The 27,727-nt window shown below is 41.5% G+C and overlaps 1 protein-coding gene across 2 annotated transcripts in view; it reads left to right on the top strand.

Moving 5' to 3' along the window:
* The first annotated feature begins 10,958 nt into the window (after positions 1–10,958).
* GDA (guanine deaminase) overlaps positions 10,959–27,727 on the top strand; it is a 28,389-nt gene continuing 11,620 nt past the window's right edge. The window contains exons 1-10 of one of the 2 annotated variants that reach the window (XM_075279111.1): positions 10,959–11,168; positions 12,079–12,166; positions 17,219–17,341; positions 19,099–19,109; positions 19,475–19,582; positions 21,322–21,429; positions 22,939–23,036; positions 24,434–24,501; positions 24,638–24,718; positions 24,824–24,889. In XM_075279111.1, the coding sequence (XP_075135212.1) occupies positions 10,980–11,168; positions 12,079–12,166; positions 17,219–17,341; positions 19,099–19,109; positions 19,475–19,582; positions 21,322–21,429; positions 22,939–23,036; positions 24,434–24,501; positions 24,638–24,718; positions 24,824–24,889 (940 nt within the window). In that variant the 5' untranslated portion in view covers positions 10,959–10,979. The remainder of the gene's footprint in view (positions 11,169–12,078; positions 12,167–17,218; positions 17,342–19,098; positions 19,110–19,474; positions 19,583–21,321; positions 21,430–22,938; positions 23,037–24,433; positions 24,502–24,637; positions 24,719–24,823; positions 24,890–27,727) is intronic. The other variant, XM_075279104.1, reaches the window with a different exon arrangement.

The following is a 27,727-nucleotide window of genomic DNA, read 5'->3' as shown; positions in this document are numbered from 1 at the left end:
TTTAACAGTGAAAATTTAAAAAAAAAAAAAAAAAAATACACACCTGTCCCCAATGCTCTAGTGTCCTCCTGCGCCTCCTGGTTCTTCTGTCTCGGCAGCCTCAGCAGGCTTCAAGAAGAGGACCTGTGATGTCACAGGTAGTGACCTCACTGTCCCTTTTGGCTTCACTCCTCCTGCTGATTTAAAAGTTAAAAGGGTTGTACATTTTTGCCTGGACAACCCCTTTAATAAAGTCTAGCTGTGTGTAATTTAGCCTCAGCATAAATACACATGTTCTGTGAAGGCCTCCGTGGTTTGTTAGAGAACACTAGTGAAAAAATAAAATCCTGAAGGAAGTCACCAGACAGGTCAGAGATAAAGTTGAAGAAATTTAAAGCAGGATTAAATTATAAAAACATATTCCAAGCTTTGAGCATCACAAGGAGCACTGTTCAATCCTTTGTCCAAAAATGGAAAAATTATTCTACAACTGCAAACCTACTAAGACATGGCCATCCACTTAAATTGAGAGATTGAGCAAGGAGAGAAGCCTCCAAAAGGCCCATCGTCAAATCTGGAGGAACTGCAGAAATCCATACCTCAGGTGGGAGAATCTGTCCGCAGGACGACTATAAGTGGTGAACTCTACAAATCTGGCCTTTATGTTAGGGTGCCTTCACACGGCGTAGCGTGCCGCTCCTTTAGACATGTATACACGTTTCCGAGTGCAGTGCTTCAGAGCCCACTGATTTCAATGGGTGCCGATATACGCGCGCTATCCATTGAAATCAATAGGTAAAAAAGCCTCCGATTGATTTCAATGGGTAGCGCGCGTATATCAGCACCCATTGAAATCAATGGGCTCTGTTTTGAAGCGCCACGCTCGGACACGTGTATACGTGTCTAAAGAAATGGCGGGCTATGCCGTGTGAAGGCACCCGAAGAGTGACAAAAAGAAAACCATTGTGGAAAGAAAGACATAAGAAGTGCTACTTGCAGTTTGCCACAAGCCATATAGGGGGCACAGCAAACACGTGGAAGAAGGTGCTCTGGTCAGATGAGGCCAAAGTTTAACTTTTTGACCTAACTGCAAAGCACTATACACTCACCGGCCACTTTATTAGGTACACCATGCTAGTAACGGGTTGGACCCCCTTTTGCCTTCAGAACTGCCTCAATTCTTCGTGGCATAGATTCAACAAGGTGCTGGAAGCATTCCTCAGAGATTTTGGTCCATATTGACATGATGGCATCACACAGTTGCCGCAGATTTGTCGGCTGCACATCCATAATGCGAATCTCTCGTCCCACCACATCCCAAAGATGCTCTATTGGATTGAGATCTGGTGACTGTGGAGGCCATTGGAGTACAGTGAACTCATTGTCATGTTCAAGAAACCAGTCTGAGATGATTCCAGCTTTATGACATGGCGCATTATCCTGCTGAAAGTAGCCATCAGATGTTGGGTACATTGTGGTCATAAAGGGATGGACATGGTCAGCAACAATACTCAGGTAGGCTTTGGCGTTGCAACGATGCTCAATTGGTACCAAGGGGCCCAAAGAGTGCCAAGAAAATATTCCCCACACCATGACACCACCAGCCTGAACCGTTGATACAAGGCAGGATGGATCCATGCTTTCATGTTGTTGACGCCAAATTCTGACCCTACCATCCGAATGTCGCAGCAGAAATCGAGACTCATCAGACCAGGCAACGTTTTTCCAATCTTCAATTGTCCAATTTCGATGAGCTTGTGCAAATTGTAGCCTCAGTTTCCTGTTCTTAGCTGAAAGGAGTGGCACCCGGTGTGGTCTTCTGCTGCTGTAGCCCATCTGCCTCAAAGTTCGACGTACTGTGCGTTCAGAGATGCTCTTCTGCCTACCTTGGTTGTAACGGGTGGCTATTTGAGTTACTGTTGCCTTTCTATCAGCTCGAACCAGTCTGGCCATTCTCCTCTGACCTCTGGCATCAACAACGCATTTCCGCCCACAGAACTGCCGCTCACTGGATGTTTTTTCTTTTTCGGACCATTCTCTGTAAACCCTAGAGATGGTTGTGCGTGAAAATCCCAGTAGATCAGCAGTTTCTGAAATACTCAGACCAGCCCTTCTGGCACCAACAACCATACCACGTTCAAAGGCATTCAAATCACCTTTCTTTCCCATACTGATGCTCGGTTTGAACTGCAGGAGATTGTCTTGACCATGTCTACATGCCTAAATGCACTGAGTTGCCGCCATGTGATTGGCTGATTAGAAATTAAGTGTTAACGAGCAGTTGGACAGGTGTATCTAATAAAGTGGCCGGTGAGTGTAGGTGCACTATGGGTAATACTGCCCATCACCCAGAACACACTATCCCAACTGTGACACATGGTGGTAGCAGCATCCCGCTAGGGGAATGCTTTTCTTCAGTAGGGACAGGGAAGCTGGACAGAGTTGATGGGAAGATGGATCAAGCTAAATACAGGGCAATCCTGGAAGAAAAACATGTTGGAGGCTGCAAAAGACTTGAGGCTGGGAAGGAGATTCACCTTCCAGCAAGACAATGACCCTATACATACAGCCCAGTAAAATTCCAAACCTAACTCCCATTGAGCATCTGTGACAAGAAATGAAACTTGCTGTTCACAGATGTTCTCCATCCAATCTGGATGAGTTTGAGCTATTAAGCAAAGAAGAATAAGCAAAAATATTAGTCTCTAGATGCACAACGCTGGTAGAGACATATCCAAAAAGACTTGCAGCTCTAATTGCAGTGAAAGGTGGCTCTACAAAGTATTGTTATAGGAGGACTGAATACTTTTGAATGTCACAATTTCAGATTTTTATTTGATTAATATTTTGACAACCATCTATCTTTTTCCTTCCACTTCACAATTATCTGCTACTTTGTGTTGGTCTATCACTTAACGAGGACCTTTCATCAGATTGGGCACAGGCAGTTCCATATACTGCTGGAAAGCCGACAGTGCGCTGAATTCAGCGCACTATCGCAATATCGTTACTCCCCGCTCACACTCTACAACGCGATAGGCGCTGCTGGGAAGAAGGACGTACCTGACTGTCAGAAACGCCCTTCTGACTGTAAAGAGCTACGGTATCGGACCGATACAGCTTTACCCAGGGCACAGATCGGGAAAGGCAATAGTGCGCTGAATTCAGCGCACTCTCGGCTTTCCAGCAGTATATAGAACTGCCTGTGCCCAATCTGATGAAAGGTCCTCTTTAACATCTCAATAAAATACATTTAAGTTTGTGGTTGTAAGGTGACAAAATGTGGAACAGTTCAAGGGGTATGAATAGTTTTGCAAGGTACTGTATACTGAGCTGAATGGACAGAGTGGAAATTTTACAACCCCAATTCCAGGGAAAAAAAAAGTTGAGATGCTGTGTAAAAGACTAATGTCAGGGACACACTGGGTGAAATCGCCATGGATTACCTGCCACAAATATGCTGCCACCTAACCTGCGGCAATTTACAGTTGCAGCATATCCCATTCACATACTACATAGAAAACCTACATTGTGTAGTGACTTGTGCTGTAGGTTTCTATATCTGCAGCATGTCAATTACTACTGCAATGCAAGGGTTAAAAGCCATGGGTCCAACTACTGTACAGTGAAATCTACAGGTGAGCTGGAGGCAAAAACCACCTGATTTTGGTTTTCTATATGGAAATGCTGCTGCACGTCTCTGCCTCACATAGATTGCTTAATTGGGGTTAACTTCAACCCTTTATACAAGTGATTACAGAAATACCCAAGGATAATGTGTCAAGGCGTAAGTACAGAGAGAAATTCAAGACAACTGTCATTACATTCTGTTCTACATCTCTCCATTCAGTATTCTGATATTGATTTCCTCCTCCGATTAATTATTTCCTCCTCCCTTAATTATGTTGTCACATTATATTTAGTTTTTTCATGGTCAGAAATGATGCAACAGCACAGTCATGTAAGGGAATAATGTCACATCGTATAATGGATTTGTTTCTGCTGCATCACCTGTTATACTTGCTGCAGAATTCCAAGGGCAATGAAGTAATGCAGAATATCCAATAAGATGTGAATATACACTGAGGTAACACATTCACACTTTGTTGGATCTATTGGAGTGTTGCTTCTCTAGGGCCACCCAGTAAAATTCATTCTGGGGCCCCACTATTTAGCTATCTGCAAATATTACCTGATGTTTACAACCCTGTCTGAAATCCATACTTATAATAATATGGATCTATAGACCTCACAGTGCTCTTCCATAGATGAGTATTATCAGGAGGGGAGGGGGCGTTCCTCCCCGCTCACACAGTACAGCGCGATAGGCGCTGCTGTGGAGAAGGACGTTCCTGACTGACTGTCAGAAACCCCCTTCTGACTGTAAAGCGCTACGGTACTGGGACCGATAGCTCTTCACCCAGGGCACGGATTGGGAAAGCCAACAGTGCGCTGAATTCAGCACTGTCGGCTTTTCAGCAGTTTATAGAATTGCCTGTGCCCCAAACCATAAAAGGTCCTCTTTAAAGATACGCACATTTCCAGAGGCCTGTCTATCATAAAAACTGTTGTTCACATGATGCAGCACTGATGCAGTTGTTTTGTATATGTTAGTTATCAATCACTTCTGGACTGCCCATTGGATTTTTATGTCCAGAGAGTGATTGTCTAGTTCTGCAATGACGTAGCGGTATGTCCATGCAGTGTTAAGCAGCTGCAGAAACGGGAAGTTGGCAGTAACTACAACCAGAGCCCCCCTAGAGAAAGCAGGTGCAGTTTATTACCTTCCTTGCCTTCCTGATCGCTGTGTCCCCTCTGACCCTATGGTCACGTGATCCGCTGGCATCAGAATCTGTTAGAGCTCCTGGGTCCTACAGGACCCAGACCAGCTCTGGAGTTATGGGAAGGAGTCGATATTCCTCCTGTAACTGAGGCTGTAACTGTATCAGTCCCAGTTAGAGGGCGTTCACACTTGCACCGCCGTCAGCCCTCCATGTTTCCGCTCTAATCCCCAGGAAAACTGCATAGGGGACGGCATCCCAGCCGTCAGTTTAATAACCCATTAATTTAAAGCAAACCACCGTTGTCCATATGCAGCCTCTCCGCCTTGAAACCAGTTTTTGTGCACAGACACAAAGTTCTGCATTTCTGACTTTGTGTCCATGTAAAAAAAAAACAGAGAGGCTGCATACGGACATCAGTGGTTTGCTTTAAAAACCCATTGAGATGAATAGGTTTTCAAACTGACCGCCGGGAAGCCATCCCCTATGCAGTTTCCCTGGGGATTAGAAAGGAAACACGGCGGGTGGACAGGGGCCCAAGTGTGAATGCCCCCTGAGGGTCCATTCACACGGAGTTAACGCACGCTCATTTTGGCAAAATACACGTGTAAAAATAAGACTCCCATTGACTTCAATGACATTTTTTTACACGTGTAAAAAAACACGTAAAAAAAAGTCAAAATACACGTCAAAAAAACACGCCAAAATGAGTGCGCATTTACTCCGTGTGAATGGACTCTTAGGGTGCATTCACACTGAGTAAACGCTAGCTTATTCTGAACGTAAAACACGTTCAGAATAAGCGGCGTCTAAAGCAGCTCCATTCATTTCTATGGGAGCGGGGATACGAGCGCTCCCCATAGAAATGAATGGGCTGCTTCTTTCACTCCGTGCAGTCCCATTGAAGTGAATGGGGAGTGCCGGCGTATACGGCAAGCTCTGCTCATGCCGGAGCGTACACGCCGGCACTCCCCATTCACTTCAATGGGACTGCACGGAGTGAAAGAAGCAGCCCATTCATTTCTATGGGGAGCGCTCGTATCCCCGCTCCCATAGAAATGAATGGAGCTGCTTTAGACGCCGCTTATTCTGAACGTGTTTTACGTTCAGAATAAGCTAGCGTTTACTCAGTGTGAATGCACCCTTACAGGGGAAATTAGCCTCCGCCACATAAAAAAGTGATCAAATATCCACAAAAGGTCTATTACAACTTTATGGGGGCACAATGTAAAAAAAATAAAAACAAAATGAAAGTGAAAAGTGAAAGTAAAAGTAAAAAAAAAAAAAAAAAATGTAAGTAAAATTATTTAACCTTTTCGCTGACAAGGGTCTCTGGAAATTTTGCACCTCCAGTAGCCAGAGCAATTTTCACAGTTTTGTGATGGACAAATCAAACCTAAATTGCAACATTAAAAAAGCATCCAACCCCCCCCCCCCATACCTATATATTTTCTTAAAGTAGACACCTGCAGCATTGTCAGAATGCCACTTGGTACTGTATACGAACAGGCACCTTCATGCAATTTTGATTTAAAGTGAATGTTTTATGAAAAAATGCAAATAAATGTATATTAGTTGTTAAAAGCGGAAACCAAACAAAAAAATTAAATGCACCAAACCTCCTAAAAATAAGAGTTCAACATGTGCAGAGTTCATACATATCACTATGGCCTGAACCCGCATGCATGTGTCTTCAGAAAATCGCTAGAACTGGAAGGAACAAAATTCTGCTTTGAAGCTGGAAATGTTAAAAAAGTATCATCCTATAAAATGTAGGGATTACACACCATGAAAAGTAAGTGAACCCCTAAACCCTATATATTTTTTGAAAGTAGACAATCTGAAGATTACAAATGTCTTAATGGATCATCGATAGCCACATCCACCTTCATGCAACTTTGCGACCAACACAAATAATTTTTTGAAAAAATACGCTAAAACACATATTTGCACCTAAAACTCATGTTCAATCTCACATTCATATACAAAATACTTTTAAAATAATAGCTTATGGTGTATACAATGTGTATATATACTATATGTACCGCAAACATCAACTACAACAAGAGCTCGGACTCCCAAAAACACGAATACAGAAGACAAGCAGGATTTTGCTGTTGTTCACTAATATGTTAAAAAGCTATACTGCATCTACCAAACTGTGACTGTGATACCAAAATCTAACTTTTTTCAGAGTACACAGCATACCGTATATAAAAAACACAATTTAATAGTTTATATATACAACCACCTTCATTCAACTTTGCCGCAAACAGAGATTGCTAGCAAAAATTGCGCAAAAATTCAAATTTGCCACTAAAGTGCGGCTCAAGAAATCCCTTTCTGCAAACATAATGTACTGTCCATAAAACTGCAATATGTGAGGAGTTCATACATACCACACATGTATATATTTACAGGGGCGGGTGTTAAAGAAACACCAAAATCGCAGAAATGCGCCATCCCATTTTGTGCATGCAAATTAAATAGGACTTTACATAAAAATGTTATTTTCCATCCCCCTATACAAATTTTAGCAAACTATACGTTCATCTCTAGTGATAATCGTTATTATTATTATTTTAGCGTGTAACGGACATCACTAGAGACGTATTTTACTGTAGAAAGCTCAGGTATAGACAGGACAGGGATTGGGTGAAATGTAAACTTTATTTGCGACTTTATGTATATGTTGTGTAAGTGTTTGGTGCGACTTTTTTTTTTTGGCTTGCGACCTGGACAATGGTAAACGTCTGGGTCACAGTGCCAACAAACTTCCTGGTTATGTTCAGGAGGTATAACATAAGAATACCCCACTAGTAAAACTCAGGGGGGAATTACATTATAACTGTATGTGACAATCAGAGACAAATGTATAGTATACGCTCTGATTGGCAGGAGAAGGGTTAATAGGGACAATAGAGTCCCTGCCACCCCCCTCCTGCTGTCACATACAAGTTATGCAGAGAGAGAGATCGTTTCTCTGTCTGTCTCTCTCTGCTGGGCTGCTCGTGTCCCTCTTCCTTTCTTGTTAGGGTGCATTCACACTGAGTAAACGCTAGCTTATTTTGTAGAGTAAAATTACACTTGTAAATTTTGCTATCTCATTGACTTCAATGATATTTTTTTACAAGTGTAAAAATACGCCTGTAAAAAATACGCCTGTAAAAAATACGCCTGTAAAAATACGCCTGTAAAATGTCATTGAAGTCAATGGGATAGCAAAATTTACAAGTGTAATTTTACTCTACAAAATAAGCTAGCGTTTACTCAGTGTGAATGCACCCTTAGATCGCAAATTGCTTGCTTAGACAGGAGGGGGGACACTTTGGAGCTCTATATCTTTGGACTGCATCAACATATCTTGATGCTTCCAATTGCATTTTAAAGAGGAGACTCTCATCTTTAAAATGATATCAAGAACTCGATGATTGGATTTACAGTTTTGGAGAAATTCACTGTTGAAACACTGTCGGGAATTGAGATCTGCAGTTGGATCTCAATGCCAAATAGTGTTTTCAACAGTGAATGGCTCCAAGACTGTAAGTAAAATCATCAAGTCCCTGGTATCATTTTAAAGATGAGAGTCTCTTCTTTAAAATGCATTTTAAAGCATCAAGATATGTTGATGCAGTCCAGAGATATTGGCATTAGTAGGGAGGACGTACTAAGTACGTCCTCGGCTACTGAAGTGCCACCTTGGGAGCACGTACAGTGTATGTGCCTGGCAGCGAAAGGGTTAAAAAATAATACAATAATATGCCAATAACATGCCCTTATTACAGGTTTTATCCCCACTTCTGACAATACAAAATAATAATTACTGTAACGGAGGGGAAAAACTATTTCAAAAAGTTTTTTAATAGCACTTTCTGCCATTAAATAAAAAAAAAATGAAAGACAGTTTTTCCCTCCTCTTTTGTTTATATTTTCCCAGATATAAAAAAGTAAAAATAAAAAAAAACATAAAAAAATAAAAGCAGCATAGAAATAAACCCGAAAGTGTGTTTGGGCCTGGACCAGCAATTGGTCAGGTACTGAAGTGGTTAAAATTATTAATATTTTTTTAAAGCCAATATTGGGATTTTTACATTTAGGATTCACCCATGATCTTTACTTAAAGGCGCTGCCAAAGATTAGAAAAACAGCAGCTTTCTTTTAAAACCATTGCCTTATTGGTCTATAGGTTATGTGTTGTGCTGCAGCTCAGTCCAGCTCAAAAGTTGTGGAATTTCACATAGGATGCAACAAACTTAGAAGAAGACATTGTGTCTAGGACAGAATAGCATATATTATATTATAATATGTGGATGGGAATCACTAGTCTGTGTCTTGGTTCAACAGATTTATTATAACTCACAGCAGTTGCATATTGGGAGTTACAATGGAAATCTATGCCAGTTGCTAACTGTCATAGAGTTTCATACTGACATTGCCTTTTCATAAATCTCATGGTCTCTCCGTCACATGGGACATTTATTAAGACTGTTGTACGATACTCCAATCTTCATAAGTTTGCCCTAGTATGTCTTTTGTGTGTCTAGATATGTACATACAAAATGAAATCTGGTTCAGTGATGCTAATGATGATGGATAATAAATATCCAAGCAGAACAGAGAATGTGGAAATTCGGTGAAACTGATGCCACTAGCTCATATGCCTAACTTGTTTTCTTTAGATTCTGTTCTTTGAAGATGCTAAGAAACAATCAAGACTGGCCCAGAAGTGGGGATTTGATGAAAACAAGATTCAAGAACTTGGAAAGAAGTACATATCTCTTACAATTCATTGCTTTTACCAGTTTTGCAGTGGTGATTACAATACAATTTTACTATGTCAAGTAGAGTGGAGTAGTTGTGCATTAGTGGATGGTGCTGACCAGCCCTTATTAACGCTGATCAGCCAAAACATTAAATTGGATGACATTGATTATACAGTATTAAACTAAGAATTGTTAAAATAAAGCGTGACTATTTAAAACGAATAGGAGGTTTCCACCTTAACAGCTTATTCCATGGGCTATGGATATGTTGCAGATCAATTGGTGTCTGACCCCTTTTTGCTTCATTGATTTCAAGTACAGATCTTGGCTACCTTCAGCCATCCCATTGAAATGAATGGAGGTGGAGCACACTTTTCCAACCATTGCTCCAATTGGAACATGGAACAAAATACCCCTTTCTTGTGATTGTTGGGGACCTCAGCGGTGGCACCACACCCATCTTCAGCCTATCCCCTATCCTGTGGGTAGGGTAAGATTCTCAGATAGTAAAATCCCTTTAGCCTGTGTGGCAGTTATCAATTTTTTTTTTCCATTTGCCTACACACTTCTTGTCTTTTCTTGCTGTTTCTGTCCTTGTAGGGGGATATTTACAACAAAACAAAGGAAAAATCAAAATCACAGAAAATTTCATTTGTTAATATTTAATTTTGTTAGTAGATCTAAATCCACCAATACATCCAGATTTTACTACCCATCACAAACTGCTGATGGTAAATCATTTATACTGTCCATGCCACAATATTGCCTCATAAGAAGGCAAAGACATGACTTATAGAAAACCTCAATGTTCCCTCCTCAGCTCACTCTTACATAACATGGGACGGATGGGTAGGAAACCATTGTGTAAAAATACTTATGCTAATGTCTACTTTGAGAATAATTTTATTGATGTTGTGGTCAAAAACTCATGTCCTTAAAGAGGACCTCTTGCCAACTCCACCATCTCCAACTAACTGCACCCTTCAATAGGTTCTCTGATTCTGGTGCAGTTGGAATTTTTCTGAGTCCTCAGCATTCCAGATCAATCACTTCTGCTACTTTCAGCACATGTTCTGTACTGTCAAGTGGGCGGTCCAGGGCTGAGGCAAACAGACAGGGACCACCCATCAGACAGCAGAGAGCATAATTGCGTTGAAACTAAGAGAAATGATTGCTCTAGAATGGTGAGGGCTACAGAAAAACCTTCAACTGTGCTAGAATCAATGGGCCTGCGCCTAATGAAGAATGCAAAGAGTTAAAGTTGGTAGAGGTGGCTAAAGGTCTTCTCTAAGGGAAGTTATCAGTTTCTCCAGCAATGACCTGATTATTCCTATAGCTCATGGGAAAGGTGAGAATTGGAACATATATGTCACTCACTGACCATATCTGTAAATTTTTTGCCAGTTCTACAAATTTATGGAAGTATGGAGTTTATGTGATCCTTTGTTAATATATCATGCTTTATGATTTTAGTGAATTCTTTATGCCAGGAATGATTGATACTCATATCCATGCACCCCAGTATGCCTTTATTGGAACAGGAATGGAAAGGCCTCTTCTGGAGTGGTTGGCCCATACTACATTCCCAACAGAAGATAAATTCTCAAATTTAGAAATGGCTAGGAACGTATACAGTGCAATTGTGGTAGGTCTGCACAAATAATGCATTTTTCTATTATTAATAGATTCAATATATGATCCAAACCAGACTATAAATATTTGGTTATGTTTGGTAAGGTTAAGTTTGAGCTTTCTTTAGAAGATGCTAAGGCAGTACATTGTGGAAACAGATTTTTTGTTGCAGCTTTTGCTGCATTTTTTTGAGCCAAAGCCAGGAGCGGATTGAGCAGAAGGTAGAAGTATTAGAACTTCCTATATATTTCCCATTCCTTTTCTAGCCATTGGCTTTGACTGAAAAAAATGCAGCAAAATCTGAAACAAAAAAAACTGTCTTTTTCCAAATATGGAGCATCAACCTTAAAAAGCTTATACATTTTCTAATATGACCTATCCTTAGGATACATCATCAGTATTAGAGCTGAGTATATCCGATAGTTTAGAACCATGCAGATATTATGCACCAAGACAGCGTGGCTCCTGGTATTGTTTACATGCCATGCTACTCATTTGCCATAAAACTGTATTGGCAGGTTTTGGTATTGCAGGGATTCCCCATAGACTTCAGTGGGGCAGCACTGCAGTTTCAAAAGTAACATAACCTGCCACGACAAATCATACTGAGAGCGAGCAGCTGTCCCAGGGCATCAGATCTGTGGGGGCCCCTTGCAGATCCAGTATTGATGGCCTATCCTAAGGATAGGCCATTAATATTAGAAACTGGATAACCCCTAATCTTTGTATTTCTAACAACTATTCTGTGGCTTTTTCTCTACATTAGATTTTAGCCACAATACTCAATACCTGGATAATCAAATATAATTTACTATTTTCCAATATTATAAAATCCTCCGCTCTTATATGTATAGATGTTACCTTTTCTGAAAATAGTGCTTTGAGAATATTATATATTATTGGTTGTTTTAATTCTTTTTAAGAGGAGAACTTTGAGAAATGGTACAACAACAGCTTGTTACTTTGCTACAATACATACAGATGCTTCCATTGTGCTGGCTGACACTGCAAGTAAGAAGAACATTACTCCCTATTATTTGGCTCTTAAAACCCCATTTGCTGTTTTTTCCTTGTTTCAAGGGTCACATACTGTTAAAAAATCCCACGTTCCCTGGCGCTTTTTCTGCACCAATAACAGCGCAGGGGAGGTGAGAAAGGAACTACGACAATGGAGGCATTGAAAAAAACTAGGAAAAAGTCATTGGCTGCCGAGGACTTGTGACCTCTGATTCATAAGAACAGGCGACGTCATCTCCGATTCATTTGCGGCTTGTACTTAGTTAGAGACAGACATCTGCTTAGGGCTAGATAGGTTTTAGATTCTGCTAGGCAGGAAATCAAAATAATAATAAGAAGAACAACAACTCTTTTAAGAGCTACACTTCAGGGAGATGCTCAATCCAGCTTTGTGTACCCACAAACGCCAAAGTGGGATACACAGCAATAAAGCCAGGCTATATCCGCTCAACCCAGCTTTCCGCAGTGTGGAATAAACTGAATGGGTTTTAAAGATGTCCGGCAATGAGCGCAGGTGAGCGTTTTATGCTCTCCGCCGCGAAAGCGTTTTTTAAAAATCAGACACAGAGTCGGACATGCAGTACTCTGTGTCCGATTAAAAAAAAACGGTTTCGCGGTGGAGAGCATAAAACGCTCACAGCCGCCGCTCATGCAGAAGACGGAAAGCTGAGAATGGACTGCCGAACGCTAGTGTGAACCTAGCGAAAGTGGGATACGTTGAAATTGTCAGCCCATATACCTTATACACGCATAATCCAGGTTTCACCGGTGTGTACCCCACCAAATCTTCAACATGAAGTCAGCCATGTGTGCCAGTGTGTTACTTGGCATGACTTTGCTGCCCCCAACTGTAAGAGTCACTCTCCATTTCCTCCATTTTCCACTCCCCTTCACACCATCTGTGGTGAAGCAATGGGATGCACTGAAGTGCACCCTGAAGCCTCGTGTGGGACAGTGACATCAAATACCACTCATCCCCCTCGTCTTCCTCCGCCAGCCAACGGTGCAAAGATGACAGGAGTGTGCTCTGAATGTTTTCAGCCTAGCAGAGGCTACTTTTCACTTAGGAAAATGGCCGCACTTTCACCAGTATATCAGGCACATTGGTGTAGGTTTCAAAGAACCATTGCACCAACTAGTTGAAAACGTGGACCATGTGGGGACCGTGTTTGAGCCTGGCAAGCTCCATATCTGCTACCAGGTTCCGGCCATTATCACATACACAAACATGCCTTGTCCCAGGTGTGGTGGCGAAAACCATATTGCCGTCACATCGAGGATGGCATCCCTAACCTCAGGGGAAGTGTGTTTTCTGTCGGCCAAGCTGAGTAGCTTCAGCTCGACCTGCTGTGGTCTGCACACCCCAGGTTGCAGCAGAGTAGGCTTTCAGTCCACCCCCGCCATGAATTTTGGGCTGGGAGAGGAGATAGGCCACCCCAGTTTGTTCCCCGGGCCCATCCTCAACTACATTCACCTGGCCTGTCATTACAGAGAAGCAGTGTCCCTGACCGCAGGCGCTTGGCCATGCGTCGGTGGTCAAGTGGAACAGTAAAGCGCAGAACTCAGGGCCCGACTTATGTTAGGGGACACGTGGTGGCGCTAGGCGGGGACGGCACACCAACAGAGGTAGTGACTGCTAGGGGCATCATAGCGAGGTTCCGCACCTGCCAGCAGGTCACAGAAGGCCTGAGTCTCCACAAGCCTGGACGGCTACATCTCTTGGGCCAGCAGTTTTAAGATGAGGCTGTTGAAGCCTTGGGCATGTGGGTGGGTTGTGCTGTACTTCTGCCTGCAATGAAAGGCCTGGGAGATGGGGAGTTTCTGGGAAGAGGAGCATGATGGTACAGGCGAGAGGAGCAGAGGCAGGAAAAGGTGCAGATGAGGGTGAACTCCCCAGAGTGTCAGAGGCAGATGTTGAGGTGTCCAGGCTGGTGGTTTCTCTCAGGTGACTAGAAGAGGGAACATCTTGGGCCTTGCTGCCTCTGGCCTGGCTTCTGTGATTCAGCTGTCCTGTGCCTCTGGACACGCCTCTGCCTCTAGCCACCTTTTTTGCTGCTGCGCTTGCCTCCACATCTACACTGCTTTTCCTCTGCTAGACATAACCCCTGTCCATGCCTCTGCCTCCAACCCCCTTTTTTCCTGCTTAGCTTGCCTCAACATCAATGCTGTTTTCCCCGCTAGACATCACCCCTGTCCATGTCGGGTCGGTGGCCTCGTCGTCCAACAACTCCTCTTCCAATTGCTCACTCTCCTCTTACTGCAAACCCCACATAACTACAGCTGGCCCTGATGTCAACAGTGTCTCGTCATCATCACTGAAGCCAAGAAACGCCGGTTGCGGGTCCACAACCATAAAATTGGCAGGAAATGGTGGATGCTCCAGTACTTGGGCATCCGGACACGAAAAGTCATCTGGTAGCTCCTGGGAATCGGGAAGTGGTTCAACAGAGGGAGAGACAGTAAAAGGACCCGAAAATAGATCCTGGGAGGGGCAAGGGTGGGATGACTCTGTTGGGAAGATTGGACATGTTGGGAGGAGGGAGGGGCAGACTCTTGGTTATGAACACGACTGCAGGTAGTGGCTGACTGGCTGGTGGAAAAGCAGCTGGAAGCATTATCCACTAGCCATTGTAACACCTGTTCATGGTGCTCGGGCCTGGTCTGTGTTGTACCCTGCTCCTTGCTTAACACATCTGTCATATCAGGAATTGCGAGGAGCGCATGCTAATCTTTCTTTCGGTTTAAATTTATGTTTCTGTCCGTATTAATGTAGAGGAAAGAAGGTTTCCAAGTATTTTTCCACTTTCATAGAGGTTCTAGTGAGTTTGTAAATTGTCCAGTGGAAAGAATGGGATAGGATTTCACATAAGGCTGCCAAATTTTCTGCTTGTTATATCTACATGCTGTGACCCCCCTCCTCGTGTCCTACAACCAAGTTGGCTGTATTATTATTATTATTATTATTATTATTATTATTAACATCAATCCGCACAGAGAACTAAATGATCCTGCGGTGTGTCTGTGTTTCTTTCTTTTTTTAGTTGCTCTGATTCCTAGGATTTCTCTATCTGCCATGAGCTTGTATGTGTTTCTCTCCTGTTATATACTACTGTACCATCTAAACTGTATCACTGAAATTTCCCCATTGTGGGACTATTAAAGGAATATCTTATCTTATCCATGGGCACTCATGGTTGAGAAACTGAGGGAGCTGACTTTGATGAACCCTTGGGTTTTGGAGTTGTAACTCCATCAAAGGTCTCTGCTGCTCACACACCCTGCTCAACATATGTTACATAGGGTTTCAGCGTGTGGTGACCTTGAAAAAAGAGCCGGTGCTTCAGGCAGATGTAGGCGCTGCTGGAGTGTATTGAGGCTAGCAGCGGCTACTGTAGACTTGCAGAAGTGGGCGCACAAGTGCTGCACTTTCACCAGTAGCTCGTGAACATTGGGGTACGTTTTCAAAAACTGTTGCACCACTAAGTTGAAAACGTGGGCCAGGCATGGACCGTGTTGGAGGCTGGCAAGCTCCAGAGCCGCTACTAGGTTTCGGCCATTATCACACACGAAAACATGCATAGGCCCAGGTGCAGCGGCGAAAACCATATTGTTGTCTTATCGAGGATGGCATCCCTCACCTCGGAGCAGTGTGCTGTCTGTCCCCCAAGCTGATGAGCTTCAGCACGGCCTGATGACATCTCCCCATGCCAGTGTTGCAGCGTTTCCAGCTCATAGCAAAGAAGAGGACTTGAAGTAGTGGCTGACTGGCTGGTGAATAAGGAGCTGTAAGCATTATCCGCTAGCCATTGTAATACCTGTTCCTGGTGCTCGGGCCTGGTTAGTGTGGTACCCTGCTTAACGCAGCTATCAAGTCAGGGATTGTGATGAGCGCATGCTAATGTTTCTTTAGATTAAAATTTGGTTTCTGTCCATACTATTGGGGAGGAAAGAAGGTTTCCAGGTATTTTTGAACTTTCCATAGAGGTTGTATTGAGTGTGGAAAGTGTGTAGTTGTTGGTCTGTGATGGTGGGGTAATACAGGGACTTTGGCATGTTAGATGCCCCCAGGCATGCTTCCCCTGCTGTCCCAGTTGCATTCCTGAGGTGTTGTCATCATTTGCTGAGGTGGACTTGGTGACCCTCCTGAGTCGAATATTGGTTTCCCCCTAAATGAGTATTTTTTTCCCATAGACTATAATAGGGTTCAATATTCGTTCGAACAGTCGAGTTTTGAGGGGCTACTCGAATCGAATATTGAACGAACATTTCACTGTTCGCTCATCTCTAGTCATTATACCATGTAAGAGTATTAACACGGATGAGGATGTCTGGCTATTCCAGAGAAGGACAAGTGCTCAATGCAAAAAAATTACAGGTGATGAGATGATGACAATTTCCACATTGCAGATTTTGCAGATTTTACTGCAGTATTTTGAGCCAAACCTAGGAGAGGCTACAGTAGGAATGGCAAATGTAAAGGAAGCTCTTATACTTCTCCCTTCTGCTCAATCTACTTCTGTAGCTTAAAAACCACAGCAAAATCTGCAATAAAAAAACAGCTTTTCCAAAAATTGCTGATCGGTGGGGGTCTGATTGCTAAGATCTCACTAATTCGAAGAATGGGGGATGTTTTACACTAGTAGTGATTGTAACAGCGTACCTTGGATGGACAGAGGATAACTTTTCGCAGCATGACCCCTTTAAGAGATGTAACCCCCTACATAGTTAATGTAGGAGGTTTCTTTTGTTTCTTAAGCTGCATTTTTTAGTAGGCAATTGCATCTAGTCAAAATCCCGGAAACAAAATAGCATCCTATATATGTACAATATATGGCCTCATTTACTATATTAATTGCCCTAAATCTGTATTTCAGGGTGGCCGATTAGGATATTTTGCATAGGTTGCACTGCTGAAAGCTGTGCAAGAATTGGGGATGCGCCTGTTAGTAAAACATGCCTCAATAGGGCTACAAGGGGCAGTCTGAAAACAAAGGCTCTAATAACAAATTCTAACAAATTCTTCTTTCCCCTCTCTATTTTCCACAGGTCAGTATGGTCAAAGAGCATTTATTGGAAAAGTTTGCATGGATCATAATGATTCATTTGAAAAGTATTGCGAAACCACTGAAGAATCTATTTCGGAAACTAAAAGGTACTATAAAGTTTTGTGTCTACTGCAGCTATTTATAATAACACCATGTGTTTTAGTAGTACTGTTAGTATTAAAGGTCACCATCACATGGAGAATAGACATCAGATTTGCAACTTCTAAAATTCACTCCTATAGTTGACTCAGTGGGGCAGATTTACAATTAAAAATGCATCAGAATGGACCACTTGGTGCTGGGCTGATGCTCCTATGCTAAGTGTAATTTGCAGCATACGAGCATCGGGCATCACCTGGTAAGTGTCCACAGGATCCATTTTCCACTTACTAGGTTATTAATGCAACTCCAAGGACATGTTCTTGCATCTTCTATTCTGCTCCGGGAACTTTTGCTATGGTGCCATTGGGACTGGAGAGCAGAATACAATATGCACACATTCTGCACACATACAGATTACTTTCCTGTTGTGAATATTATGTGGATATGTCAGAAATGTTTGCAAGGTACAACCATTCTAGCCCTTTGCACATGAATGGGGTAAGCTATAATACTAGGCATGTCATATACAAGATTGATGTTTCTTGATCAAATCATACTTTTTGCCAAATTTTGTGCAACTTCTTTAATTTTATAATAGATGGCTCAATACATATTGAATGAAATATATTCTCATAGATAACCGCTAAATATTAAAAACTATACCTTACCATATATGATTAGACTTAAAGAATGTGGTGACTTTTAGTTAGAAAGAAAATTATAATTCCGTATACTATGTTACATTTTCACAGGTTTGTTGATGTCCTAAAAACTAAAAAAGTGAGTACACAACCTAAAGTATACTAAAAGATATTTATTATTATTATTATTATTATTATTATTATTAATAATAATAATAATTTGTATTACTGGCAATCCCTTATTATATCATCAAATAATGGCCCATTGTTTAAATCACATTTTTATGATAAAAAGGTTGTCCAGAAATTACTTTGCAGGAGGCTGTGGAAGGTGAAAAAAAAAAAAAAAAAGTCGAACTCACCTGTCCTTGGAAGCCCTCGCTGCACATGACCACGTAGGCTAATCCATAGCCGCAGTGGCCTAAGGAAAGCAACAGGTATAACTGCTATATAAAAAAAAAAAAAAAATGTTTTTAAATCTTTCAATTCTCACATTGGCCACTGAATCTAACAATATAATGATTCTTCCTGCCCTGTAAAGATCAAGTTTCAGTCATTATATTCTCATAAGCAGGGTCATAACACATAGTAACATAGTTACATCCAGTTTAGCCTATTCTTCTGCAAAAAATCCATGAAGTAGAAGCCAATTTTCATTTAGGCTAAGGCCCCACGCAACGAGCCCGAGCAAAGAAACACGGCGGAAAGACTACCTGTCAGACACAGACGGTAGTGTGAACGCTCCCTAAGTCTGTTATAAGTTGCAGTCTTATATAAAATAAAATTAGTGATGAAGTTTTTAAGGCGTTAAAGTCTATATTTAAAAAAAAAACAAACTATTGTATGTACTGTATATTATATTAGGGGGTGTTCACACTACCGTCAGTGTCCGACAGGTAGTGTCTGCTCCTAGTGTCTGCTCGAAATCTGGCATGGACATTAGGAGCGGACTCTAGCTGTGTCCGTGACACTTGTCATTCATTTAAATGGCGATCGGGTGCGTTCTTTTGCACTCCGTGCCCTTCCTTCACTATCCGCATGTAAAGATGTCCGACTTTTCAAGCGGACAGAAAAATCCGACATGTAGGTTTTTTCTGTTCGCTTGAACAGTCGGACATCTTTAAGGAAGGGCACGGAGTGCAAGAGAACGCACCCGATCGCCATTTAAATGAATGACAAGTGTCTCGGACACAGCTAGAGTCCGCTCCTAATGTCCATGCCAGATTTTGAACGGACACTAGGAGCGGACACTACCTGTCAGACACTGATGGTAGTGTGAACGCCCCCTTAGTTATACTGTATCCTAGCATCTTTCTCTAAGTGCTAAATACTTGCACAGTGATGTTTCTGGTTCATAAGCAGAAGACCCCAAATAAATTACCTGGACTGTTCATCAAAGACGGCTTTATGGAGCAGTTGTAACGTTCTTGTGGTTGTTAGTAATATATTCCAGTATATCTAATTAACCTACTCTATAGAATTATTTAGGTAATGTAACTTTTGTAACTTTTTAGTATGACAGAGTGAAACCCATTATAACTCCGCGGTTTGCAATATCCTGCAGTGAAAAGTTGCTCTATGAGCTTGGCAAATTTGCTGATGAACAGGACCTCCATATACAGGTAGTATGTAAACCGCATGATGTAGTATATGTATTATATGCAGTGTATCCCAGTAACTGCAAGTTATTGCTTATCCTCAGGATAGGGGGTAACTGAAAAATGGAGAAGATACCAGCTCACCAGAAATACATCTAAGGCCTGGTTCACATCTTTGTTCGATATTCCGTTTGGGGAATCCGCTTGGGGACCCCCCCCAAATGGAATACCAAATGCATGAAATAGTGGTTACTTAAGAAACCACATGGACCACATAGACTATAATGGGGACCGTGTGGTTTCTACTCAGTTTCCACACAAAACATGCGGTGAGAAAAGTCCAGTCAATGTATTAATTTTTCCATGCTTTTACTTACCTGTATGTGACTTGTGCTTTGTGGTCACTCTGCTAATGTTTGGAATTAAGCATTGGATCACTTTTTTTTTTTTTTTAATAATAAGGGATAACTGACTGATAGGTTTGGATTTGTGTGTGCCCTGTATAAATGCAGCTGTATGTCTGATGCATACTACCACTCCAGAGAAGCTGAATATTGAGCTTGCTATAATCATTCACTAGAATGCAGAGGCAGCATGCATGTGTGATCTGCTGCACTATTCATATACAGCGTCCCTGCCATCCCAGTCGCTGTGTACACATCACTCAATGAGCGTTGTATACACAGTTATGGGAGCCGCCATGATGCTGCTCCCTTCTCATCTGGTGGTCACATGATCCACCAGCATCAGAGGCTGTTAGAGTTCACATGGAGTTTTTTGGCGAGGATTTTGGAGAGGAAAAAATCCGCTTCAGGAATTAGGAAATGGTTTTATGAAGCAGTTTTTTGAAGGACTAGAGATGAGCGAGTACTGTTCGGATCAGCCGATCCAAACAGCACACTCGCATAGAAATGAATGGACGTAGCCGGCACGCGGGGGGTTAAGCGGCCGGCCGCTGTCAAAGCGGAAGTACCAGGTGCATCCATTCATTTCTATGGAGCGTGCTGTTCGGATCGGCTGATACGAACAGTACTCGCTCATCTCTAAATAGGACCTTTTACCATCTGGAGTAACTCCAGCCGGTAACGGCCTATTAAAAAAAAAAAAAAAAACGCAGCAGTAGTGGCTGTCGCCGGGACCCCTAATGTCCTGAGCCCTGTGGCCGCCACTACCACTGCTACCCCGGTAGTTACACCGATGGTGTAAATGTTTTATATGTTTGTGTAAGGGGCATAAATTTTAATTTGTGATAAAAAATAGTTCAAAAAATATTTGTAATAGTTTATACTACATAATATGTATTGAATATATAAAATCAATAAAAATGTTGAAATGCAAAAAAAATTGCTCACATCAATGTTACGACAAATTAGTAAAATGTCAAAATAATAAAAATTTAAAGTGGAAAAAAGATTTACTGTAACACTCTCAAAATATCAATTTCAGTGTGACACTGAAAATTTTATTTTAGCTAGCATAACCAATAATTTAACATATTTTCCGCGAGCAAAGCCGCTGGTATTCTATTAGTACAAAATAAAACTTACTGTAGCGGAGAGGAAAAACTATTTTAGGCTAAGGCCCCATATTGCAGAAACGCAGCTTTTTTGTTGCAGATTTTGCTGTGGTTTTTTTAAGCCAAAAAGGTAGGAGAGAGGTAGGATACAAGGAAGATGCATTTGTGTACTGGTGTGACATATCCACTATATACCATGAGTAAAATCTAACTTTCAGTAATAGTACATTTCTAAATCTTCTCTTAGAGTCACATTAGTGAGTCCCCTGCAGAAATTAAAGAGGTCCTAAGACTCTTTCCTGGCTACAAAACTTATACTGAAGTATATAATAATAATAAACTTCTGACAAACAAGGTGAGTTGAAAAAAAGAGAAGTATTATCTGTCATTTATAGGTTCTCATCTAGTATAATCCACACTTACGGCTTCAGAACGTACATTCACAGATTCTAAATTAGTAAATGCACCCCAACGTGTCCACACACAGACAGCACATGATCCTGGATCGTGTCTTGTCAACGTGAGATCTGCTTTTCACATTCGTGAAAAATTAAATCCTTTATTTTTCCAAGTATTTCAATGTTTGTCTTTGGGTCCACAAAAAAATGGAAGACGTTTGGATGCCATCCATTCTTTTTCATGGACCCACAGACTTCAGCATGTTGCTTCTATGATGACTGCACATCCAGGGCAAAAAATTAGGAGCACATTTTAAAAAATTAGATGTTTGGGTATGAAAAATGCAGAACCCATATGTATGGGGAATGTGAATAATGCCCTATCTGGTTTCATTGACAATGTTATTACAGCAAACCATAGTTTTGTTTTTAGATATCAATGCCCAACAGGTGGTGTATGTAGGCATTTTTTTTTTTTTTTGGCAGATCTCACATGTTCAGGTCACTTTGTAGTTAAAAACCGCGTTGTGGTGCTATACGTCAGAAACTACATGCAGTTTCTAAAAGACAGTTTTTTAAAAAACAAAAGCAGTACTTAAATTGCAAAATATTTGTTGTTTATGTATTGATTTCTGTTTCCAAAAAAGAAATGACATACGGTATTAAATATGGTATTCTGACATACAGTATTAAAGTGTGGTTTTTAACTGCAAATTGTCCTGAACATGTGAACCCATCCTATCAGTGGTTCTTAGTATGGGTTTAATAGGAGTAAACACACATATGGATAAAGTCTATAGGGCAATGCTGTAATACCTACAGTTGCCGCTACAGTTTGTAGATCGAGTGAGCAGAACAATTGTTGTGCTGCCTCGATATCAGTGATCTGTGGGGGTCCCAGGTGTCGAACCCTGGCAGATCTAATAGTGATGGCCTATCCTGAGAATAAGTCATCAGTCTTAGAGACAGAAATGCAACAAAAAATAAACTCTGTATTTTACAATACCAGGTGATGGCTAATCCCATCCACACATTGTGAAAAAATGCTGCAGAAAAGCTGTGTGAATTTATGAAAAATGTAGCATGTTCATTATACCTTCAGAAATTCTCACGTTTTCCCAATAGATTTAATAAGGGAAGAAAAAACAGAGAAAAATGTAGCAACGCAATGAAAAATGCTTTGGAGAAAAATGTTTCCACTTGCGCTTTTTCGCTATGTAAGGCTTTAGCCTTAAGGGGACCAAGAAAACACTTCATATCATTAACCATTTTTTAGGATTTTTACTCAAAAATTATGTTCAACCTTGTGTGCAACATGTCGATTGACCACTTGCATCACAATCTGAAGCCAAGAGTACACTGGACGTCAAATCCTACCATTGTGATCTACTGAATTAGGCTGTAAGATTCTCAGTATGGTGTGGTACAATTGCTGACATTTTCTTTTCCTTGGTTTGCTATTTCAGACAGTTATGGCTCACGGCTGCTACCTGACTGATAAGGAGCTGCATGTATTTAGAGAAAGGGGCGCTTCTATATCGCATTGCCCTAATTCAAATATTTCGTAAGTTTATGACAGTATATGGAAATGAGACTCAAGCTATTACTCATGTAATTCACTGTGAGCATTTAACCCCTTCCCTTTGCAGCCATTTTTGTATTTTTACTCAGCTTTTACTAAGCATCCAAAAACCATAACCTTTTTTTATTTTTCACAGAGCCATATGAGGGCTTATTTTTTTGCAGGAGAAATAATGATACAATAATATTCCATACAATGTGCTGAGAAGCTGGCAAAAATTCTGAATTTAGTGGAATTACAGAAAAACAGAGTTTGTGCCACTTTCTTATGGGTTTTGTTTTTACAGCATTCGTTGCATGGCCAAAATGACATTTTACCTATGTTCTGCAGGTCAGCATGATTTCAGCAATACCAAAACATTATTTAGTTATGTTTTAACACCTTAAAAAAAGTTTTAGAGTCGCCGTATTCTGACATGCTTAACTTTTTAATATTTCCATATGTGGGGCTGCATAAGGTGTGTTTTTTGCTTTTAATTTATACAATGTTGTGGAATGTCTGATGTTTAAATTGCTTTGTTAAAATTTTGGAATGCTATGTTCTGGTAACACCTCATGCATTAACTTATTATAAGAGATATAGAAGGAGGGATTGTCTGTAAAGAAGGGGGTGGGAAGTGTTACCAGAACATTAGCATTCATTCTATAGTGTCTATAAATGCTTTGTTCTCATTGAAAGTACTTCAACACGCAACAGTACTTGGGGAACAGGGATAAGGATTCCGGTTCTTCTGAAGAGTAATTAGCATATGAAGAAAACCGGGTTAATTAAAAAACGGCAGCAAAGATCAATAAATGAAAGGTATGCCTGGAATAGCCTCTCGAAGGCTGGACTTACACGACCGTAATGCTTTTACGGTCCACAAGTTGCTGGTCAGCAACATTAATTGCTGATCAGCAACATAGACTCCGCAGATGCCCGTAAACTGCCGCACTCGCCCATAGAGTTCTATGGGTGAGTCCGTGCAGTGCAGTGAATTACGGCCATTACGACATGTTCCATAAAGTGCGGACCTCAGTTGTGGCCCGGCACACCACGGATAAAATATCCGGTGGTGTAAGAGGCCGCATTGAATATAATGTGTCCGCATATGGTCCGCATTTGAAAACCCTCAATTGCGGACCATTTGCGGACTTAAACTACGGTCGTGTAAGACCAGCCTAAAGGCTGGTTAAAGATATTCTTATTAAAAACCCCATCTAGGCAGTGATAGACTCCCTTTAGATCCCTGTGTCACTCTCCACTTCCTCTGGCTGTGCACAAGGTATAACACAGTGAATCAGCTTTAATATGAATCTGTAGTGTAAAAGTATCAGTCCTGTGGTTAGTAAGTATGAAATTGTATTCTAACTTTAAAAGTACTTTTCCGTTACTTTCAGATTGTGCAGTGGTCATCTTGATGTTCGCAATGCTCTAAATCATAGAGTTAAAGTCGGCCTTGGGACTGGTAAGATTCTTACATATGAATTTTATGTGCTTTCTACAGTATATAATATCGAATTTATATATTTCTTTTTAGTATAGCAAATATGAATAATTTACTGTAAAAACAGTTAAATAAGTAAATATATTATCTCCATTAGATATTGCTGGTGGGTATTCCATATCGTTACTTGATGCCATTCGGAAAGCAATAGAAACGTCAAAAATTCTTTTCATGGAAAGAGCAAAAAACCAACAGGACAATAATGAAATAGATATCAAACAGAAGAAGGAAATGGAACCAAATAGAAAAACTAAATATTCTCAAAACGATACAGTGAAAACTGAAAAAAATCATAATGTTTTAAGTTACAAGGAGGCCTTCCGGCTAGCAACTCTCGGAGGAAGTGAAGGTAAGGTCACCATTTAACAGACAGCTTGAATATGAATTCATACAGTTAGTATTGGTACTGGTAAATAGTACTGAATGAAATAAAAAAATTGGTGAGATTTTTCTAGAAGGCCCCTGGTTTCAAGCCTGCCTATACTCTTTAAAGAGTTGTAACAAGGATAGGTGAAAAGTTTGCGATTGTGGGGATTTGAACTGCTGGGACCCCCGCTGATCACATGAGCTTGACTTCAACTCCCCTCATTTGAATAGAGCTTCAGTCATTCATACATGCTGCTACTCCATTCAGTTGTATGGGGCTAACAATGATAGGTAAATGCTGTATTCGGCTTCTCTTCTGCAACATGCAGATTTGACATACTGCATCATTCAGAGACCTCTTGTACTTCCTTTCCCGTGGATAGGGAATAAAGTTAGTTGAAATAACAAATATTCCAAATAAGCCTTATGTCAAAATTTCCAAAATCGAGTTGAGGAATTGACTAGTGTGGGTCCATTGTTTATAGGGGAAGTTTTAAACTCTGCAACATTGAAATTGCAACAACCCGTAAGGTTATGCAAAACGAGGAAGCACAAGGGCATCTCAATAAATTAGAATATCATCAAAAAGTTATTTTTTTTTTTTTTAGTAATTCAATTGAAAAAGTGAAACTCATATTATATCGAGAAACAGAGTGAACTTTTTTTTAAGTGTTTCTTTCTGTTAATGTTGATTATGGTTTACAGCCAAGGAAAACCCAAAAGTCATTATCTCAGAAAATTAGAATAATTAACCTAAAACAGCTGCAAAGGCTTCCTAAGCATTTTAAAATGTCCCTTAGTCTGGTTCAGTAGGTGACAATCATGGGGAAGACTGCTGACTTATGTCCAGAAGGCAGTCACTGACACACTTCACAAGGAGGGTAAGCCACAGAAAGTCATTCCTAAAGAAGCTGGCTGTTCACAGAGTGCTGTATCAAAGCATATTAATGGAAAGATGAGTAGAAGGAAAAAGTGTAGTAGAAAAAGGTGCACAAGCAACTGGGATAACCGCAGCCTTGATAGGATTGTTAAGAAAAAGCCTTTCAAAAATTTGGGGGAGATCCACAAGGAGTGGACTGCTGTTGGAGGCAGTGCTTCAAGAGCCACCACACACAGATGTATCCAAGACATAGGCTACAAGTGTTGCATTCCATGTGTCAAGCCACCCATGGCCAAAAGACAACGCCAGAAGTGTATTACCTGGGCCAAGGAGAGAAAGAACTGGACTGTAGCTCAGTGGTCAAAGGCATTGTTTTCAGACGAAAGTACATTTTGCGTTTCATTTGGACGGTCCCAGAGTCTGCAGGAAGAGTGCAGAGGCTGCTGTACACAATCCAAGCTGCTTGAGGTCTAGTGTGAATTTTCCACAATCAGTGATGGTTTGGGGACCATGTCATCTGCTGGTGTAGGTCCACTGGGTTTTATCAAAACCAAAGTCAGTGCAGGTGTCTACCAGGAAATTCCAGAGCACTTCATGCTTCCCTCTGCCCACAAGCTTTTTGGAGACGCATTTTCATTTTCCAACAGGACTTGGCACCTGTCCACACTGCCAAAAGTACCAATACCTGGTGTAATACCCACAGTATCACTGTGCTTGGGTGGCCAGCAAACTCACCTGACCTTAACCCCATAAAGAATCTATGGGATAATGTCAAGAGGAAGATGAGAGACCCCAGACCCAACAATGCAGACGAGCTGAAGGCTGCTATCATACAACCTGGGCTTCCATAACACCTCTGCAGTGCCACAGGCTGATCCCTCCATGTCACATTGGTGCAGTCATTCCTGCATAAGGAGCCCCACCAAGTATTGAGGGCATTTACTGGACAGACTTTTCATTTGGCCAACATTTCTGTGTTAAATCTTTTATTTACAGTTGGGCTTATATAATATTTAGAGATGAGCGAACACTAAAATGTTCGAGGTTCGAAATTCGATTCGAACAGCCGCTCAATGTTCGTGTGTTCGAACGGGTTTCGAACCCCATTATAGTCTATGGGGAACAGATACTCGTTAAGGGGGAAACCCAAATCCGTGTCTGGAGGGTCACCAAGTCCACTATGACACCCCAGGAAATGATGCCAACACCTCTGGAATGACACTGGGACAGCAGGGGAAGCATGTCTGGGGGCATCTAACACACCAAAGACCCTCTATTACCCCAACATCACAGCCTAACAACTACACACTTTACACACTCAATACCACCTCTCTGACAGTAGGAAAACACCTTGAAACATGTGTATTTGGCACTTGCAGTGAGGAGAGCTTGTCACCAGCAGTGAATTTGGCCCTTGTAGTAAGTTGAGGTTGGCACCAACATTTGTTTTGAAAATCAGGGTGGATTGAGCCTCTAACCAGCAGAGTTTGGGCAAATTCATGGTGGAGGGAGCCTCTAAACACCCCAGTTTGGGCAAATTCATGGTGGAGGGAGCCTCTAAAAACCCCAGTTTGGACCAATTCATGGTGGAGGGAGCCTCTAACCAGCCCAGTTTGGGCAAATTCATGGTGGAGGGAGCCTCTAACCAGCCCAGTTTGGACCAATTAATGGTGGAGGGAGCCTCTAACCAGCCCAGTTTGGACCAATTAATGGTGGAGGGAGCCTCTAACCAGCCCAGTTTGAACCAATTCATGGTGGAGGGAGCCTCTAAACAGCCCAGTTTGGGCAAATTCATGGTGGAGGGAGCCTCTAAAAAACCCAGTTTGGACCAATTCATGGTGGAGGGAGCCTCTAACCAGCCCAGTTTGGACCAATTAATGGTGGAGGGAGCCTCTAACCAGCCCAGTTTGGACCAATTCATGGTGGAGGGAGCCTCTAACC

The sequence above is a fragment of the Leptodactylus fuscus genome, chromosome 1 (genome assembly GCF_031893055.1).
Source record: "Leptodactylus fuscus isolate aLepFus1 chromosome 1, aLepFus1.hap2, whole genome shotgun sequence".
Classification (NCBI taxonomy): Eukaryota; Metazoa; Chordata; class Amphibia; order Anura; family Leptodactylidae; genus Leptodactylus; species Leptodactylus fuscus.
Note: the sequence above shows the minus strand (reverse complement) of the source record. Positions and strands in the feature narration are given on the sequence as shown.